At 54.3% G+C, this 19,119-nt stretch overlaps 1 protein-coding gene across 1 annotated transcript; it reads left to right on the plus strand.

The window, feature by feature from the left end:
- The first annotated feature begins 419 nt into the window (after positions 1 to 419).
- CDCP2 (CUB domain containing protein 2) lies at positions 420 to 18,657 on the plus strand. The gene is made up of 7 exons (XM_055138315.1): positions 420 to 462; positions 3,821 to 3,847; positions 6,528 to 6,875; positions 11,723 to 12,058; positions 12,723 to 13,076; positions 16,632 to 16,810; positions 18,331 to 18,657. Exons 1-7 carry the CDS (start codon positions 420 to 422, stop codon positions 18,655 to 18,657), a joined length of 1,614 nt encoding a protein of 537 aa, XP_054994290.1.
- The last annotated feature ends 462 nt before the right edge of the window (positions 18,658 to 19,119 follow it).

The following is a 19,119-nucleotide window of genomic DNA, read 5'->3' on the forward strand; positions in this document are numbered from 1 at the left end:
GCTCTTTCTCGCTGGCCCGTGACTGTTGACTCCCGAGTCTCCTTCGGGCTGTGTCCGGGCCTGCCTTCCCCACCTCGCTCAGTGCTGACGCAGCCTGGGTCAGGTCGTCACTAGAATTCCCATCTCTGGCTTGGCGGAAGGTCGCTGCAGTGCCATGGAGACTGTCCTTCTAGCTGCTGTCACCATGGCAACTTGGAGACAGATGCAAACACTTTCTTGGTCCTGTCTCCTTTTTTTTTGAGGGGGGTCACACCCAGCGATGCTCAGGGGTTACTCCTGGCTCTGCACTCAGAAATCACTCCTGGCGGTGCTCAGGGGACCATATGGGATGCTGGGAATCGAACCCGGGTCAGTCACGTGCAAGGCAAACGCCCTACCTGCTGTGCTATTGCTCCACAGCCCCCTTTTTTTTTAAGACCATGTCGCAGGTGATGGCGGATAAGCTTTTTACCAGGGGTTCAGGTGGGCCGTATCTGCTGCAGTGTTAAGATTGATTATTGCTTCTTTGGGTTTTTGTTTTTTGTTTTTTTGAGCCACACTTGGTAGTGCTCAGGGCTTAGTCCTGGCTCTGCACTCAGGAATTACTCCTGCTGGTGCTCAAGGTACCATATGGGATGCAGGGAATTGAACCCATATAGGCTGCCTGCAGGGCAAATGCCCTAATCCGCTGTGCTCTTGCTTTAAGACTGATCGTTGTTTGAGGGTTATTAACCTGATCCATCCATTATCAAGTTCTTTATAAACTATACTCTAGGATAATTTTTTTAAATTTTTTATCAGTGAGTCACCATGAGGTACAGTTACAGACTTAACAAACTTTCGTGCTTGCGTTTCAGTCATACAATGGTTGAGTACCCATCCCTCCACCAGTGCCCATTTTCCACCACCAATGGTCCCAGCATCCCTCCCACCACCCCCACCCCATCCCCTCCACCCCACCCCGCCTCTGTAGCAGGGCATTCCCTTTTGCTCTCTTTCTCCTTTTGGGTGTTGTAGTTTGCAATAGAGGTATTAAGTAGGCATCATGTTCGGTCTATAGTCTACTTTCAGCCCGCATCTCCGCATCCCTAGCAGGCCCTCCTAGCATCCTTTACTTGGTGGTCCCTTCTCTATCTGAGCTGTCTTTTCCCCCAGCATGCGAGGCCGACTTCTAAGCTGTGGAGTAATCTTCCTAGTACTTACCTCTACTGTTCTTGGGTGTTAGTCTCCGATTCTGTTACTTTATATTCCACAAATGAGTGCAATATTTCTATGTCTGTCCCTCTCTTTCTGACTCATTTCACTTAACATGATACTTTCCATGTTGATCCACCTATATGCAATTTTAATGACTTCATCTTTTTTAACAGTTGCATAGTATTCCATGTGTAGACGTACCAAAGTTTCTTTAACCAGTCATCTGTTCACGGGCACTCGGGTTTTTTCCAGATTCTGGCTATTGCAAATAGTGCTGCGATGAACATACAAGTGCAGATGTCATTTCTACTATACTTTTTTGCATCTCCAGGATATGTTCCCAGAAGTGGTATTTCTGGGTCAAATGGGAGCTTAATTTCTAATATTTTGAGAAGCATCCATATTATTTTCCAAGAGGGCTGAACCAGTCAGCATTTCCACCAGCAGTGAAGGAGAGTACCTTTCTCCCCACATCCACGCCAACACCGGTTACTTTTGTTCTTTTGGATGTGTGCCAGTCTCTGTGGTGTGAGATGATATCTCATTGTTGTTTTGATCTGCATCTCCCTGATGATTAGTGATGAGGAGCATTTTTTCATGTGTCTTTCACTTGGCCATTCGAATTTCTTCTTTGAGAAAGTTTCTGTTAATTTCTTCACCATATTTTCTGATGGGGTTGGATGTTTTCTTCTTGTAGAGTTCAATCAGTGCCTTGTAAATCTTTGATATTAACTCCTTATCAGATGGGTATTGGGTGAATATCCTTTCCCACTCTGTAGACTGTCTTTGTATTCTGGCCATTGTATATTTTTTTTTTTTGCTTTTTGGGTCACACCTGGCAATGCACAGGGGTTACTCCTGGCTCTGCATTCAGGAATTACTCCTGGTGGCACTCAGGGGACCATATGGGATGCTGGGAATCGAACCCTGGTTGGCCGAGTGCAAGGCAAATGCCCTACCTGCTGTGCTATCGCTCTAGCCCCTTGGTCATTGTATCTTTTGAGGTGCAGAAGCTTCTCAGTTTAAGGTAGTCCCATTTGTTTATCTCTGTCTCCACTTGCTTGGCCACTGGTGTGTCACCTTAAAGATACCTTTAGCTTCAATGTCATGGAGGGTTTTGCTGACCTTATCTTCAATGTATCTGATGGATTCTGGTCTGATGTAGAGGTCTTTAATCCATTTCAATCTGACTTTTGTGCATGGTATTAGGTAGAGGTCTGAGCCCATTTTTTTGCATGTAGCTGTCCAGTTTTGCCAGCACTATTTGTTAAAGAGGCTTTCCTTGCTCCACTTCACGTTTCTTGCTCCCTTATCAAAGATTAGATGATAATATTTTTGAGGGTGTGTGTCAGGATATTCAACCCTGTTCCTTTGGTCTGCGGCTCTGCCTTTGTTCCATTACCATGCTGTTTTAATTATTACTGCTTTGTAGTAGAGTTTGAGGTTAGGGAAGGTGATGCCTCCCATCTTCTTTTTACCAAGAATTGCTTTAGCTATTCATGGGGGCTTATTGTTCCATATGAATTTCAAGAGTGTTTGATCTATTTCTTTGAAGAATGTCATGGATATCCTTATAGGGATCACATTGAATTTATACAATGCTTTGGGGATTATTGCCATTTTGACAATGTGAATTCTCCCAATCCGTGATCAGGGGATATCTTTCCATTTCCTTGTGTCCTCTTTTATTTCTTGAAGTAGCCTTTTGTAGTTTTCTTTGTACATGTCCTTTACCTCCTTAGTTAAGCTGATTCCGAGGAACTTGATTTTCTGAGGCATAATTGTGAAGGAGATTGCTTTTTTTATGTCACTTTCTTCTATCTTATTATTTGCGTGGACTGGAGCACAGCAGGTAGGGCGTTTGCCTTGCATGTGGCCGACCTGGGTTTGATTTCTTCGTCCTTCTTGGAGAGCCCAGCAAGCTACCCGTGGAGTATTCAATATGCCAAAAACAGTAACAAGTCTCACAATGAAGACGTTACTGTTGCCTGCTCCAGCAAATAGATGAACAACGGGATGCGACGCCAGTGCTACAGTTATGTTATTTGCATATAGGAAAGCCATGGACTTTTGGGTATTGATTTTATAGCCTGCAACTTTACTATACAAGTCTATTGCTTCTAGGAATTTCTTGGTAGAGATTTTAGGGTTCTCTAATTATAGTATCATATCATCTGCAAATAGTGAGAGCTTGATTTCTTCCTTTCCTACCTGAATGCCCTTAAATATCTTTTTCTTGCCTAACCGCTATTGCAAGTACTTCTGGCCCAGATCTGAGGATATTTGATTCATTCACCATTGCTTGTGTATTCAGAAAAAATAAATACAAAAGGCTGTGGCGTCTCTCTCTCTCTCTCTCTCTCTCTCTCTCTCTCTCTCTCTCTCCCTCCCTCCACCTGTGTTCATTGGTCTCGCGCCGCTTCCCCCAACCTGGGGTGGCCGATGGCAATGGGCAGATGCAGGAGGAAACAAGGGCCAGGCTGGTTGGTCTCAGTTGCAGTTTATTCCACTCTCATCTCCATCCTCTCCTGATTCTCCTTCTGGGTTTCCCCGATTCTCCTCTGATCTTCCCCTTCCCTGACCCCCCTCATCCTCCTCCTGGATCCTTCTCTGTCCTGCTTCTGCCTCACCCCCGCCCTTACAGTCTTCATTAAATCCCAAAGCATGAGGGGTTGGGTAACAATCACACATAGCTGTCATCTTACAATCAAGGGATGTAAGGGCCTTCCCTCAGGGGAAGCTTGGAAGCTTCTTCTAGGACAGATTCTCGCCCAGCAAGACGGCTGGCCTAAGGGCAAATATGGGTGTGTTTCCCCTCTCTTAGTGCAACAGACATATAATATTAGTCATTTTGTATGGACACAGTAAGAGATACATTAAGCCTATAGAATGGCTGTCCTGGGCGCATCTTGATACAGATCTCAGATTACAGTGCTCAGGCCAGATTAGTCTTTCCTAACCATAGCAGGGTCCTAATACAGTTGTTGCTTTTGGATAATGAATTTGTCCATGACCATGCTCTTAACTTATATTTAAGTATTGTGACCCTTTGGCTTGGCCCATTTTGATGCCAGGGTAGCTCATAGCTTGCCCTGGGTCCATCCAGTCCCTTATTGGGACCCTGCTTTTGGGGTGCTAGGAACTAAGGGCAACTGAGGATTAAGTCGAGAAAGCAGATGCCCGGGAGTGTATATTATTTGGAGTCAATTAACTCCCAAGTAATATTAACTGTCTTCCTGTGTCTATACAAAAACGGACATTGCTTTAAACTATGGAAAAGGACAGAAGAGAAGGAGAGAAGCAACATTTCATTCACAAATATAAAATCGTAGATTTCTGAGGAATCTGACCTTACAGGTAAACAGAGTCTGACTGGGGGGAAAGGTGCTAGACTGGTTGGGGAAGAGAGCATGGAGAGGAGTTTACAGATAAACACAGTGGAATGGAAGTGCCTCGGGAGCACTGTGATAACCCAGAGCTCCCTATGGCAAAGGGAACAGGACGTACCAATGTTGTCCTAGAAAGTTTAGAGCTACATCCCAGTAAACACAGAGGAACGGAGGTGCTTCGGGAGCACTGTGACGGGTACTGCTTGGTACACCTAAACTCCTTGTGGCAGAGGAGAAGGCACAGACCAATGTCCCTCTATGACTGCCGAGCTCCCGGGGCCTCCTGTGTGCCAGTCTGCCCGGAGCGTCCCCCTCAGCCCACTGAATTTCACGGGGGAGACCTAGTTCCCTCCCCCTTTGGCTTTCTCCTCCCTTCCCTGTGGACCCGGAGATCAGAATAGACATCAGTGATGTAGTCAAGATCTATTATTTCGGGACTGGAGTGATAATACAGTGGCTTGTCACGTGACTAACCTGGGTTCGACCCCTGGCACCCCATATGGCCCTCCAAGTCCACCAGGAGTGACCCCTGAGCACCACCTGGTATGACCCGAGAGCAAACAGTGAGAGATCTGTTATTCCATTCTGGCTCAAAGACATCTGATGGCTAATTGTTGCTGCTATTCCTTTTTTTCTTTTTCTTTTTCTTTCGTTTTTTTTTTTTTTTTTTTTGCTTTTTGGGTCACACCCAGTGATGCTCAGGAGTTACTCCTGGCTCTGCACTCAGGAATTACCTTGGGCAGTGCTTGGGGGACCGACCATACGGGATGCCGGGGTTTGAACCCGGGTTGACCGTGTGCAAGGCAAACGCCCTACCCGCTGTGCTATCACTCCAGCCCCTGTTGCTACTATTTTTTTTTTTTTTTGCTGTTTGGGTCATACCCAGCAATGCACAGGGGTTACTCCTGGTTCTGTACTCTGTACTCAGGAATTACTCCTGGTGGTGCTCGGGGGACCATATGGGATGCTGGGAATTGAACCTGGGATGGCCGCGTGCAAGGCAAATGCCCTACCCACTGTGTTATCGCTCCAGTCCAATAATAATAATAATAATAATAATAATAATAATGAAGAAGAAAAGAGTCTGCCACAGAGGCAGCTGGTGAGGGTGGAGGGAGGGAAGCTGGGGACATTGGTGATGAGAAATGTACACCAGTGAAGGGTGGGTGTTGGGACATTTTATGACTGAAACCTGACCACAACTTTGTGACTGTGTATCTCATCATGACTCAATTAAAAAAGTAATAAACTAAAAGTAAATAAGTAGATGAATGACCTCCTGCACGTAGGCCGGGCCTGGAACGCAGCTCTCTCTCACGAGAGCCCCCGCTCTCTCGCCGAGACTGCCCGGGCTGCACGCGCTCTAACCCGCTCTTCCCTGCCACGGCTCGTCCTCCCGGCACGGACAGGCGCGAGGGCTGGAACTCTCCTCTACTTGTCCACCTGTAAATCTCCCCATCAAATGATGGTTCATGAATGAATGAATGAGAAAACTCAGCAAGAATTGGAAGAATCGGGCCTGGAGCGATAGCACAGAGGGTAGGGTGTTTGTCTTGCCTGACCCGGGTTCGATTCCCAGCATCCCATATGGTCCCCTGAGCACTGCCAGGAGTAATTCCTGAGTGCTTGAGCCAGGAGTAACCCCTGAGCATCACCGGGTGTGGTCCAAAAACAAAACAAAACAAAACAAAACAAAAAAGAATTGGAAGAATTAACTGAACGAACAAACCCACGAAGGCGTGATGGGCTCGGGGCCCTGCCTTATGCTTCCCTGCCCCACCGCAAAGTCCACACTTGGACCTTTTTTTTTTTTTTTTTGGCGGTGCCAGGGATGGACTGCAGGCTCACACATGTTAGCCAGTGCTCCGTACCACTGAGCCACGTCCCTGGCAAGACCCCGCTGTGAGGCCCAGCGCCCAGGGACCCCAGCACTGACTCTGACCCATCCTCTCTCTTGCCCAGGTGTCAAATGTGGGGGGGTGCTCGCGGCACCTTCCGGAAACTTCTCCAGCCCCAACTTCCCCAGGCTGTACCCCTACAACACGGAGTGCGTCTGGCTGATCGTGGCGGCCGAGGGCTCGTCCCTGCTGCTCACCTTCCACGCCTTCGACCTGGAGTACCACGACACCTGCGCCTTCGACTTCCTGGAGATCTACACAGGGGCCTCGGGGGACAGGGGCAGCCTGCTGGGGAGGTTCTGTGGGCAGGAGCCCCCACCGCCCTTCACCTCCTCCTGGCACGTCATGTCCATCGTCTTCCACTCGGACAAGCACGTGGCCCGCCCAGGATTTTCCGCAGGCTACCAGAAAGGCAAGGGGGCGTGTCAGGGCAGCCCTGGGATGGAGGTGCAGAGAGCACGGGGTGGGGGGGGAGCGGGGGGCGGGGGGGTGTCTAGGGGAGGGGTGGGCAGGGAACCTGGTCATAGGTCACGGGCGAAGGCACCTGTCTGGAGCCTGGGTCCTCGCGGCTTCTGTCCTGCCTTCCTTCTCCTCCTTACTCCCGGAGAGCCCCAAAGTCTCCCACACTCAGGTGCAGGAGCACCCCAGCTCTCTGGCCTCTCTGCACCCCTCCCTCTCTCCTCTCCTCCACTCTGCACTTGGGCTCCCTGCTTCCCCCCCTCCCCGCCACCCGGCCAAAGCCTTTGGAATTTATTCATGTCAGTTCAAGCGACAGCCAATGGCAGAGGCGTGAGGCGCCCCCAACTTAAACAGGGAAGGGGCCCTGAAAGCTGGCGGGCTCCTGCTGGCTGTCGAGGCGGAGAATTGGAGACCGTGAAACCCAAGAACCACAGACGGATCCAATCATGCTGTGGAATCTTGGACCCTAAGCTTTTTCGAGTGCTCAGCAATCAAAGTCAGAATACCATGGGGCGGTGTTTTCCAGCATTTTCAAATGCAAGAGCGCCTCTGTGTCGAGTGGAACCTTATGGCGATGCCCGATACGGGAAAAGAGATAGAGGTGGCATTGCGGGGTAGGCATTTATTTGGAGACAATTTCATCCTTTCAACATTCACTTAATCATCATCCAATAGCTGAGAGCGTTAGCCCATGTGGACGGGTTCCAAACTGTGAAATGTCAACAGTATGAGCTCTGTGACGGCAGATGCTGTTCTTAATTGCGTTAAGGAGACTTGGACGGGGGGCTGGGGGCGCGGCTCAGCTGTAGAGCATTTGCCTTACAAGCGTGAGGTCACAAGTTTGACCCCTGCACCGGCCCACAGGCCGGGAGTGACTCTTGCCCTGCGACCCCCGATGCTTCACATCTGTGGCTTGTGCCTCACAATCAAGTGTGTGGTGCTCTGTGGTCCCCACTGCCGCGGCAACGCTGCCAGTGGGAAGTGAGGGGAGAGTCTGGAATAGAGGGTCTCCGGCTGAGGGCACCCCCTGCACCCCACCCCAGGGGCTGCTGTAGGTCCCTGAGCACAGCTGGCAGCCTGAGAGGGATTTCAGGTGGAAGGGATGTCACAGACCACCCTCTCCTTTCACGAACAGCCAGGCCAGGGAGGGGTCACGCAACAGAGAAGGAGAACTCTGGGGCAGACCAGAGAGGGGATGCTCTGCCCCCAGGTCACACAGCAGAGAGGAGGGAACTCTGGGGCAGCAAACCAGATGTGCAGGTCACCCAGTACAGTGGGGGGCTGGATTCCCTCAGGAATATCTGGAGACCCCTCCTAGGCTGGCCTCAGGGCTCAGAACTTTCCCAGTCTGCACTAGTGTGCGGGTGGGGGTGGGGGCTTCAGTGTGCTTCTGGGGCACAGTGCTCAGAGCAGGCCAGCTGCGGGCCGCCGGCCCCTCTTCTTCCACAGCCTCCTCCAAGCACAGCCCCTCTCCGAGAGGCGCCGGGACAGGCTGGTGCCAGGACACCCCACTCGGTGCCCCAGCTGCTGAGAGGGGCCCGTGAGAATCAGGGCCAGGTGCACGGGCTCTGCAGTAAGTCCTGGCTGACCCCACGCGAAGTTACTCCCGCAACTGTTCCTGCAGTTACTCCTGTTAATTACCCTCACCGGTTACCCTCACAGTTACTCTTGAGGTTACTCTCACAATCACTCTTGCAGTTACTCAAGCAGTTACTCGATTATTATTTTTTTTCAAATCAAATCACTGTGAGATACACAGTTACAAAGCTATTCACGATGAGGTTTCAGTTACACAACATTCCAACACCCATCCCTTCACCAGTGTACATTCCCTGCCACCAGCGTCCCCAGCTTTCCTGCCTCCAAGCCACCACCAGCCACTGTGGTTTGCACTACAGGTGCTGAAAGGTCAGCGTGTGTATTTCTTTGCCTCCTTTCCGCACTCAGTTCTTGTCCAGAGTCACCATTTTCAGCTGTCATTTTCTTTTTTTCTCTCTCTCTTTCTTTGGGTCACTCTGGCGATGCACAAGGGTCACTTCTGGCTCTGCACTCAGAATCATCCCTGACGGTGCTCGGGGGACCCTCCCTCCAGCTGCCATTTTCATAGTGCTCCCTTCTCTGTCCTAAGTGCACCCCAAGCAGTTACTCTCAAGGCTACTCTCACTGTTACTCTCACATTAATCTTGCAATTACTCTTTTTTAAAAAATAAATTTTATTGGATCACCGTGAGATAGTTACAAACTCTCATGATTACGTTTCAGTCATTCAATGATCGAGCACTCATCCCTCCACCAGTGCACATTTCCCACCACCAATGTTCCCAGTGTCCCTTCCGCCACCCCCACCCCTGCCTCTGTGGCAGGTACATTCCTTCTTCCTCTATCTCTAATTTTGGGTGTTATGATTTGCAGTACAGATACGAAGAGCCTATCATGGTTTTCTTTTCTTTTTGGGTCACATCACATGATGCTCAAGGGTTATTCCTAGCTCTGCACTCAGGAATTACTCCTGGCAGTGCTCAGGGGACCATATGGGATGCTGGGAATCAAACCTGGGTCGGCCGAGTGCAAGGCAAATGAGCTACCCGCTGTGCTATCGCTCCAGCCCCGAGGCTATCATGTTTGCTCCTCAGTCTACTCTCAGCACATATCTCCCATCCCGAGCGATCCCTCCAATCATCATTTACTTAGTGGTCCCTTCTCTATCCTAACTGCCTTTTCCCCCAGCATGTGAGGCCGGCTTCCAAACTGTGGAGCCACCTCCTGGCTCTTATCTCTATTCTCCTTAGGTTTTAGTCTCATATTATGCTACTTTATATTCCACAAATGAGTGCAGTCATTCTATGTCTGTCCCTCTCTTTCTGACTCATTTCACTTAGCATGATACTCTCCATGTCCATCCACTTATATGCAAATTTCATGATTTCATCTCTTCTAACAGCTGCATAGTGTAGATGTACCAAAGTTTCTTTAACCAGTCAGTGGTGTTTTATCCTTGAAGATGCCCTTAGCTTCAATATCATGGAGGATTTCTGCCAACATTTTCCTCCACATGCCTTATGGATTCAGGTCTTATGTTGAGGTCTTCAGTCCATTTTGATCTGACTTTTGTGCTTGGTATTAGATAGACAGAGGTCTGAGTTCATGCTTTTACATGTAGCTGTCCAGTTTTCCCAGCACCACTTGTTGAAGAGACTTTCCTTGCTCCATTTCACATTTCTTGCTCCTTTATCAAAGATTAAGTGATCATATACTTGAGAGGCTGTGTCAGAATATTTGACTCTGTTCTGTTGGTCTGCAGGTCTGTTTCTATTCCAAAACCATGCTGTTTTAATTACTACTGCTTTGTAGTACAGTTTGAGGTTGGGGAAGGTGATGCCACCCATCTTCTTTTCTCCAAGGATTGCCTTGGCTATTCGTGGGGGGTTATTACTCCATATGAATTTCAGGACTGTTTTGTCTATTTTTTGAAAATGTCATGGATATCCTTATAGGGACTGCATTGAAACTGTACAATGCTTTGGAGAGTATTGTCATTTTGATTATATTAATCCTCCCAATCCTTGAGCAAAGGATCTATCTCCATTTCCTGATGTCCTCCTTTATTTCTTGAAGTAGTGTTTTGTAGTTTTCTTTGTATAGATCCTTCACTTCTTTAGTTAAGCGGATTCCAAGTTACTTAATTTTTGAAGGTACTATTGTTAATGGGACTCATTTTTTTAAATATCTCTTTCTTCTTTTTCATTATTTATATATAGGAAAGCCATGGACTTTTGGGCATTGATTTTGTAACCTGCCACCCTACTATATAAACGTATTATTCTAGGAGCTTTTCTGTAGAGCCTTGAGGGTTCTCTAAGTATAGTGTCATGTCATCTGCCAATAGTGATCGGTTTACTTCTTCCTTTCCTTTCTGGATACCTTTGATATCGTTTTCTTGCCTAAGTGCTATGGCAAGTACTTCCAGTACTATATTGAATAGAAGTGGTGAGAGTAGGCAACCTCTCTTTTCCCGGTCTTAGAGGGAAGGCTCTTAGTTTTTCCATGCTGAGAGTAACGCTTGCTGTAGACTTGTGGTAGATGGCTTTGACTATACTGAGGAAAGTTCCTTTGACTTCCATTTTGCTGAAAGTTTTATCATAAGTGGGTGCTGAATCTTGTCAAATGTCTTCTCTGCATCTATTGATATGATCATATGGTTTTTATCTTTCCTTTTATTGATACGGTGTGTTATGTTGATTGACTTGCCAATGTTAAACCATCCTTGCATCCCGGGATGAATCCTACTTGGCCGTAGTGTATGATCTTTTAATCTTGCAATTACAGTTCCTCTGGCAGTTACTCCCTGTGGTCACAGGTGATGTCAAGATGCTGCCTATGGCTCTGCCGGTCTCCACTTTTACGCCCCCTTCTGCCTAAGGGCCCTTCCTGAGGTCTCACCTGCCCCCCCCCCCCACCTGCCAGTGCCTTTGACCTGGAATTTTGGCAGCTTGAGGTTCAGATCTCCAGCTCCCTCCCAGCTCTCAGAGTCTCCCAGGGCTCAGCAGCTGGCTGACAGTACCCTCTCTCCCCACCGGGGTCCCCCTTCTCTCCCAAAGGACTCCTGAGCTCCTTCCCTTGCCTCTAGGGTCTGCCCAACTTCTTGTGCCCCCCCCTCGCCACAGCAGAGGCCAGAGGTAGAGGCCGGGGTGGGGGAGTTCGGGGCAGGGGGGTGGTTTGGTGTGGGGGTCTGGGTCCCCAGACAGGCTGGCCGGGGCCCTGTGGGGAGCTGAAGGTCACTCCAGGTGGGCTCCCTTGCAGATGTGTGTGGCGGCGTTCTGACGGGCCTGTCCGGCGTCCTCACCAGCCCCGAGTACCCCAACAACTACCCCAACAGCGTGGAGTGTCGCTGGGTGATCCGGGCCGCGGGCCCTGCGGCCGTCAAGCTGGTGTTCGTGGACTTCCAGGTGGAGGACAGCGAGGGCTGCCCCTACGACTATGTGGCTGTGCTGGGGGGGCCTGGCCCGGCCCAGGAGCACCGCTACTGCGGCCGCACCAGGCCCCCCACCCTGGTGTCGCTGGGCCGCGAGATGCAGGTGGTCTTCAAGTCCGACTTCAACATCGGGGCCCGGGGCTTCAAGGCTTACTATGTCTCAGGTAGGGCGCGGGGCCAGCCCTGAGTCCCGGTGCCTGCTGGCCTCCCGGCCCCGACTTCCCACTGCCCGCCTGGGATGCGCTGGCACTGCCGTGGCACTAGGAAGACGCCGGCTTAGCGTTCTCACATCTGGGCCTGGGTCTCCAGGCTGCCCCACTGCATTCAAAGGGGGGAACGCTTGTGTGGGTGGGTGAAGCCGGGGGCTGTTCACCATCTAATGGAGGAGATGGTCGGGGCGGGGGGTGGAAGCTGGTCTGCGATGACCCTGTGTGGTCTGTGCTAGCTCACAGTCATAATCCTGGGAGACTTCCTGGAGGTGGGGAGAGCTGAGTAGTGCTTGGAAAGGCCTAGTTAGAGCAGGGCCCACGCGGGCAGGGGCGTGGGGGACAGACACAGGGCAGGCTGGCGCGCTGCGGAGGGGAGGGCAGGAGCCAGGGAGAAGGGGAGGGTGAAGGGCTAACGCCGGGATAGGCCTCTGGACGTCACAGAGTCCACTGGGGACTGACCAATACTTGGCGCTGGACACTCACTGCGTGCGGGAGGGCACAACATGCGCTGGTCCCTGCGACCTGGGCTCCAGCTGCCAGGCCCGGTGCCCGCCGTGTGCCGGGCTGGCATCAGCCCCGTCCCCGCGGTGCCCAGGCTGACGTCTCTGCCCGCCCCCAGGAGAGTGCCAGGAGGTGTACACAGCCCTGCGGGGGAACTTCTCCAGCCCACAGTACCCCGGCCCCTACCCCAACAACGTCCACTGCCACTGGACCGTCCGCCTGCCACCCGGCTACCGCGTCAAGCTCTTCTTCCTCGACCTGGAGCTGGAGGAGCCCAACGGCCTGACCCGGGCCTGTGACTTCGACCGCCTGGCGGCCTTTGACGGGGCCAGTGAGGAGTCGCCCGGGCTGGGCAGCTGGTGTGGCCGCCGCCGGCCGCCGCCTGTCATGTCCAGCGGGAACCAGCTCCTGCTCCTGCTGCGCACGGACCTGAGCACTGCCCGCCGGGGCTTCTCCGCCGCCTACATCGGAGGTAGCTGGGCAGGAGGGCGTGGGTGCCCTGTGAGGGCGTGGGTGCTGTGTGGGTGCTGTGCAGGTGTGGGTGCTGTGTGGATGTGTGGGTCCTGTGTGTGTGCTGTGTGGGTGCTGTGCAGATGTGTGGGCGGCGTGTGGGTGCTGTGGGAGGGGTGGGTGCTGTGTGGGTGCTGTGCAGATGTGTGGGCGGCGTGTGGGTGCTGTGGGAGGGGTGGGTGCTGTGTGGGTGCTGTGCAGATGTGTGGGCGGCGTGTGGGTGCTGTGGGAGGGGTGGGTGCTGTGTGGGTGCTGTGCAGATGTGTGGGCGGCGTGTGGGTGCTGTGGGAGGGGTGGGTGCTGTGTGGGTGCTGTGCAGATGTGTGGGCGGCGTGTGGGTGCTGTGCGGGTGTGGGTGGTGTGTGGGTACTGTGTGAGGGCGTGGGTGCTATGCGGATGTCTGCATGCTGTGGGTGCTGTGCAGATGTGTGGGCAGCGTGTGGGTGCTATGGGAGGGGTGGGTGCTGTGTGGGTGCTGTGGGAGGGGTGGGTGCTGTGTGGGTGCTGGTGGGGAAGGGGGCCCAGGTGCCCTCCCCTGTCCCATCCATCTACCCTCACCCCGCACACGGCCCCCTCCTTTCGGTGGCAGTGCCACTGTTGGTCCTGCCCTGGACCTGTGTGCCCAGACTGGTAGGACCCTTTCTCACACCCACCCCTGCAGCCACTGGGTCTCTCCAGCCCATGAGCCCTGATTCCCCCTCCCCCCACCTCTGCCTCCCTGCTCCAAGTGTGACTAGGTCTCCCCGACCCAGGGCCAAACGCAGAGGCTGATCATCTTTACGGCAAACCATTGGGACAGCAGCTCCGGAGCTGCTACCACCTTGTTTCTACCCGTCTGTCTGTGCCTGATGACGGTGGTTGACTTAAAGGGCATTTGTTTTCTTCAGTCTGGAGCCTGGCGCCTGCTGGTTTGGTTCGGGCCGTCAGTTGTCTCTCCAGTGCTATTTCTGCCAGGCCTTTGGCCACATGACTGCAGAATGGCTGCCACTGCACCGGACATTGTGTCGATGATCAAGGCAGAAAAGAGGCAAGGGAGGTGCAGTCACACATTTTTTTGATTTATTATGAAAGCAAAAGTATGTTCACAAGTACTCAAATGACATCTTGGTCTTCTTGGCTTACGCTTGGTCACATCTCAGGCACAGGAGGTGGAGGGCTGCTCTCCAGGGCCGGGAAAGGCACGGGGCTCAGCTCACCGATCAGGCCCATCCAAATGCTGCCACTGACCGACTGACCCTCGTCGAGGGTGGATGGTGGCAAAGCGAGGGTTAATCAGGAGCTGTCGGCCCAAGCCGGGCTCTGGTCACCTTCCTAGGAGAGCCTCCCTACAGGCCCCGGGCTCCTTCCTCCTCCTCCCAGTCACGGGGGGCTGCATGCTGCAGGCAAGCTGGAGGTACAGCCCTCCCCAGCCCCACTAGCTCCCTCCTGAAGGCTGAGCCGTGCAAAGGGCCCCCCCGGAACCCAGCCTGAGCACCGTGAGTCCCGGGCCCCCCGGAGCGTCTCCAAAGTCCCTGTCGTCCCTCTCAGTCTGAAGGTCCTGGACACACGCCCTCTCCTCCGGGGAGGCAGCTCTCCTCCCGCTGCTGTTCCAGGCGCTTCCGTACAGAGCCCCCCACGCCCCCCCCCCCCGCCCCGCACCCCTCCCTTGGGGGAGACCAGGGCCAGACACGGACCCTGGTGCTGGGCAGGCCCCAGCTGTGCCCAGGCTGCCGCCGCCCAGCAGGAGGCCGGCCTGGCCATCAATCAGGGCGACACAGTTCAGCGGCACCAGATCATCACGGGAGACGCTGGGCCCATAAATCCTGGCCGCCCAGACACCAGAGGCTGAAAAATGTCTGAGGCATTTCCCGGAGAGGGCTGAGAGCGCCAGGCCTCTGACTGCTCCTTCCTTCCCCTCCCTGCAGTCCCCCTGAGCACATGCACCACATGCGCGCACACACACGCACACACACACAGAGGCTCACAAAAGCACACACCTGCACACACACATAGGCTCACAGACACATGCACGCACACAAGCTCAAAGACACACACACATACACACACAAGCCCACAGACACACACATGCACACACAGACTCACTGAGGCATACATGTACACACATGCATGCACACAGAAGTACAATACACATACAGACATACCTGCACAAATATGCATACAGAAGCATGCATGAATTCATACTCCCACACATACATGCCTCCATATGACACAGAAGATGGGCTAGAACACATACATACCTGCATAACATACATGAACAAAAATCCACATGAATCTACGCATCCAAGCAGCACACGTATGCACCTGCATATATAGGTACACAAGCACACCTGGACATGCCTCCACATGCATACGTGTGTCCATAAGAATCACACATGAACACACATGCCTAAAGAACATATATGCTGGAATGCCAACATACAAACACTTTTATGCATACACACTGAGGCACAAAATTAACACACATGGTTTCACAGACGTACACATGAATATAAATCCTTGCACACCTGTGTGCACATAGGAACACAGAGATGCATGTACACATATACTGCACATATGGACACATGAACACACACTCATGTACATGCACACATAAGCACACAAATATACACATGCACACACATGCACAGATGCACACACACAAACACACACACTCTTACAAACTTGAGCACTGAGAGTCGGGGCGCCCTGGCTGGGTGCACCCAGAGAGGGGCAGGAGCCAGGGGCGGCGGCGAACAGCTCAAAGGCCTAGCGAATGCCCAAAATCAAACCCAAAACCCAGTTCTGTGCCAGGTAGAGGGACGATTCTCAGTGCTCCTGGTACCTACTCTGAAACGGCTCAGCGGGGCTGGAGAGGGTCCCGGGTTAGGTGCAGCCTTGTGTGCTGTCATCCCTAGTTCGGTGCTGGTGTGGACGCCCTGAGCACTGCACAGGGGATCCCTGGCACCGCAGGGTCCCAAGCTGATGGGTGGGGAGTCATCTGGGTCCCAAACGTCTCCGGAGCACAGCTAGGGAGTCCCACCCTCAAAACAGGGTTTAGGCACATTCCACTTATGGGGTCCTGGTGGGGAAGGGGTTTCCCACGCCCACCCCCAGACTCCCACACTTCTGCGCCCCTCCTTTCTCACTGCCTCTCAGTCCCGGAAGACGGGAGCTCCCAGAGGGCAGCACTGTGGGGCTCTGGCGCCGCGGTCAGTGCCCGCGCCTGAGTGACCATCAATGGTTCCTCGTTAGAGGGCTGAAGGCAGGGTCCGGAAGTCGCTGCTAGTGCAACCAGGGACCGTCAGTTCGCTCGGGCCCGCCGAGCTCTGCGCCCTCTCCAAGGATGAGGGCCCCGAGCGTGCGCCCTGGGGAGCTCGGGGTCCCGCAGGGGTGGCGAGCACAGGCTCGACCTCAAACACGCCCCTGGCCCCCACCCCGGCTGGGCTTCCCGGTCACCGCCCTGCGGAGGGGGCTGGGGCTGGTCCCTGCCTGTCCCCGAGCCGTCAGTCGGTGCCCGCCCGTCTGTCCGTCCCCGCAGTGGTGCCCGTGAACGTGAGCTGCTCGCGCACCGACTTCCTGATCCTGATCGCGGCGCGCGCGCTGGCCCCGCTGCCGCGCACCAAGGTCTACCTGGGCAGCCGCGGCTGCGCGGCCCAGGAGGTGGGCGGCAACTTCCGCATCCAGGCCCGCTTTGACACCTGCGGCTCCGAGACTCAGGTAGGGGCTGGGGGGGCGGGGGCCTGCGCCCTGTCTGCAGAAAATCAGCTCCCCCACCCCGCCCCCCGCGGCTCTGCTGGAGGCCGAACTCGGGGGCCCCCTGGCTTTAGCCCAACACGCTTGCAGAGTGGACACAAGCATGAACTGGGGGCGGGTGAGAGGGAGGGGGACCCCCCTGCCCCCCTCTCCCCTGGGCCTCCCGGGGCTCCAAGAAACAAAAGACTTCAAGTAACTGGATCCAGCTCCCCTGGAAGGCTGGCAGTGAATTCCTCCCCCGTCCTGGACTTGGGGGGCAGGTGCACCCTGGCTCCGGCACCCCGAGTCTCTGGCCAGCAGCCCAGCACTGCGGATGATCATATTCTTAGGGTGAAGCCAGGAAAGGGGGTGGGGAGAAGAGCAACCCCAGCCTTGGCATCCAAGGATCTGCCAGGTGGACTTGGAAGAATCCACGTGCTTCCCCGGCGACCTGTCCCTGGGGGTCCCGGAGTCCCCTCTCTGGGCAGTGCGCCCCGCCCCCACCCAGCTGGCTGATCGCTTCATTTCTTCCCTGGCCCCCTCTGCCTCCTCTTGCTGGAGAAGAGAAGTGGGGGTCAGTCTTTTTTTTTTTTTTTTGCTTTTTGGGTCACACCCGGTGATGCACAGGGGTTACTCCTGGCTCTGCACTCAGGAATTACCCCCTGGCAGTGCTCAGGGGGACTATATGGGATGCTGGGAATCGAACCCGGGTCAGTGGTGTGCAAGGCAAATGCCCTACCCGCTGTGCTATTTCTCCAGCCCCGTGGGGGTCAGTCTTGACAGCTAAGACAGCCTGCCAGCACTCCTGGTCTGTCACCCCCCCACCCTCGGGGTCTTCTCTAGAACCAGCCGCATCCCCCCTCCCCCCTGCATCGGGCTTGTCGGTGTGATGGAGGCACAGCCCTGAGAGCCCTGAGGGCAGGCGGGGCCCCCCACGGAACCAACCAGAGTCAGCATCACTGAGTCCCCTGCGGCTCACAGCAGCCCCTTCCCGCCCGTGTCCCAGAACCACGAGGCCTGTCCAGCGGCCACTCCAAGCTGCACCTCCGGGAGGGCCCATAGATGTGTTTGCCTTTTCTCTTCCTTTTTCTTTCAAAAACTAATTAATTACTTTTGGTTTGTGGACCACACCTGGTGATGCTCCAGGCTTACTCCTGCACTCAGGAATTACTCCTGGCGGTGCTCTGGGGACCCAGTGGGATGCTGGGGATCGAACCCAAGTCGGCTGCGTGTAAGGCAAACGCCTTACCCACTGTGCTACCGCGGCAGCCCCTGCCCGTCACTCTTGTTGTCCCTCCTAGACCACCCTCTCCTCAAAGCCGGAGCAAACGCTGACCTCTCAGATCTGATCCTGTCCCCCCAGACAGCCCGTCCTCCTTTCCCCACTGCGGAGGGGGACCCACACTCTGCACAGGGAGGGGGCGGGAGGGGGCCCCCGCTGCAGGGGAGCGGGGGCGGCCGTCCCTCCAGGTGTGAGCAAGCGCCCGTGCCCCCCCCCCCCGCAGAGGAGGAACCACACTTTGGTCATTGTCAGCGTGCTGTACATCGACTTCTCGGACGGTGAGCGGGAGGACGTCCACGAGTACGAGGTCCGCTGCGAGCCGAGGCACAAAGAGGCCTCCGTGCACTTGCTGTCCGGCTCCGACTGGCTGGGTCCCTACGCGGCCACCGCTGAGCATCTGCAGGAAGCGCCCCCCAGCGACCAGGTGGAGGCGCTGGAGGGCCCCGTGGCTGTGGTGACGCAGGACACCAGTGACATCGTCTTCCTGGGCCTGTGCGTCCTGGCCGGCGTCCTCATGGTCATCGCCATCGTGGTCCTGATGCTGCTGTGAGCAGGTGGGGCAGAGCCGTCTGGAGACCCCACGGCAGGGCCAGGCCGGGACTTGGTGGTGGCAGTAGGTGACACGGTCCCTACCCTGATTCTCTCGGGCCCAGCACGAGGGAAGAGGCTGTGGAAGAAGAGCTCTCAGAACGCTGCTGTCCTGGCTTTGACTTTGGGGTCACACCTGGTGACACCCAGGGCTAACTCCTAGACTCTTGGTGGACTCAGGGAATCAGTCATGTGCCAGGGATCGAACCGGGGTCGGCTGCCTGCAAGGCTGTGCCCTACCGGCTGTGCGATCGCTCCGGCCTCTGCCGTTGTTGGTTTTAAAGCTGTTTTCCCTAAGGCCCTCCGTGTGCACTGCTTGTCCATGTAGATCAGTGGTTTTCAGGGTGGGCAATACCCCCTTGCGGGTGTGGGGGTGCTGGGGTGAGGGGGTGTGGGGCAGGAGAAATCTCGGGTGCATCTGGGA

The sequence above is a fragment of the Sorex araneus genome, chromosome 5 (genome assembly GCF_027595985.1).
Source record: "Sorex araneus isolate mSorAra2 chromosome 5, mSorAra2.pri, whole genome shotgun sequence".
Lineage (NCBI taxonomy): Eukaryota > Metazoa > Chordata > Mammalia > Eulipotyphla > Soricidae > Sorex > Sorex araneus.

Excerpts from the sequence above, each read along its gene's own strand:
- CDCP2 (XM_055138315.1), top strand. The coding sequence starts at position 420 with ATGTCGCAGGTGATGGCGGATAAGCTTTTTACCAGGGGTTCAG. Across the intron at positions 3,848-6,527 it reads TAAATCCCAAAGCATGAGGG|GTGTCAAATGTGGGGGGGTG; the intron begins GTTGGGTAACAA and ends TCTCTTGCCCAG. Across the intron at positions 6,876-11,722 it reads TTCCGCAGGCTACCAGAAAG|ATGTGTGTGGCGGCGTTCTG; the intron begins GCAAGGGGGCGT and ends GCTCCCTTGCAG.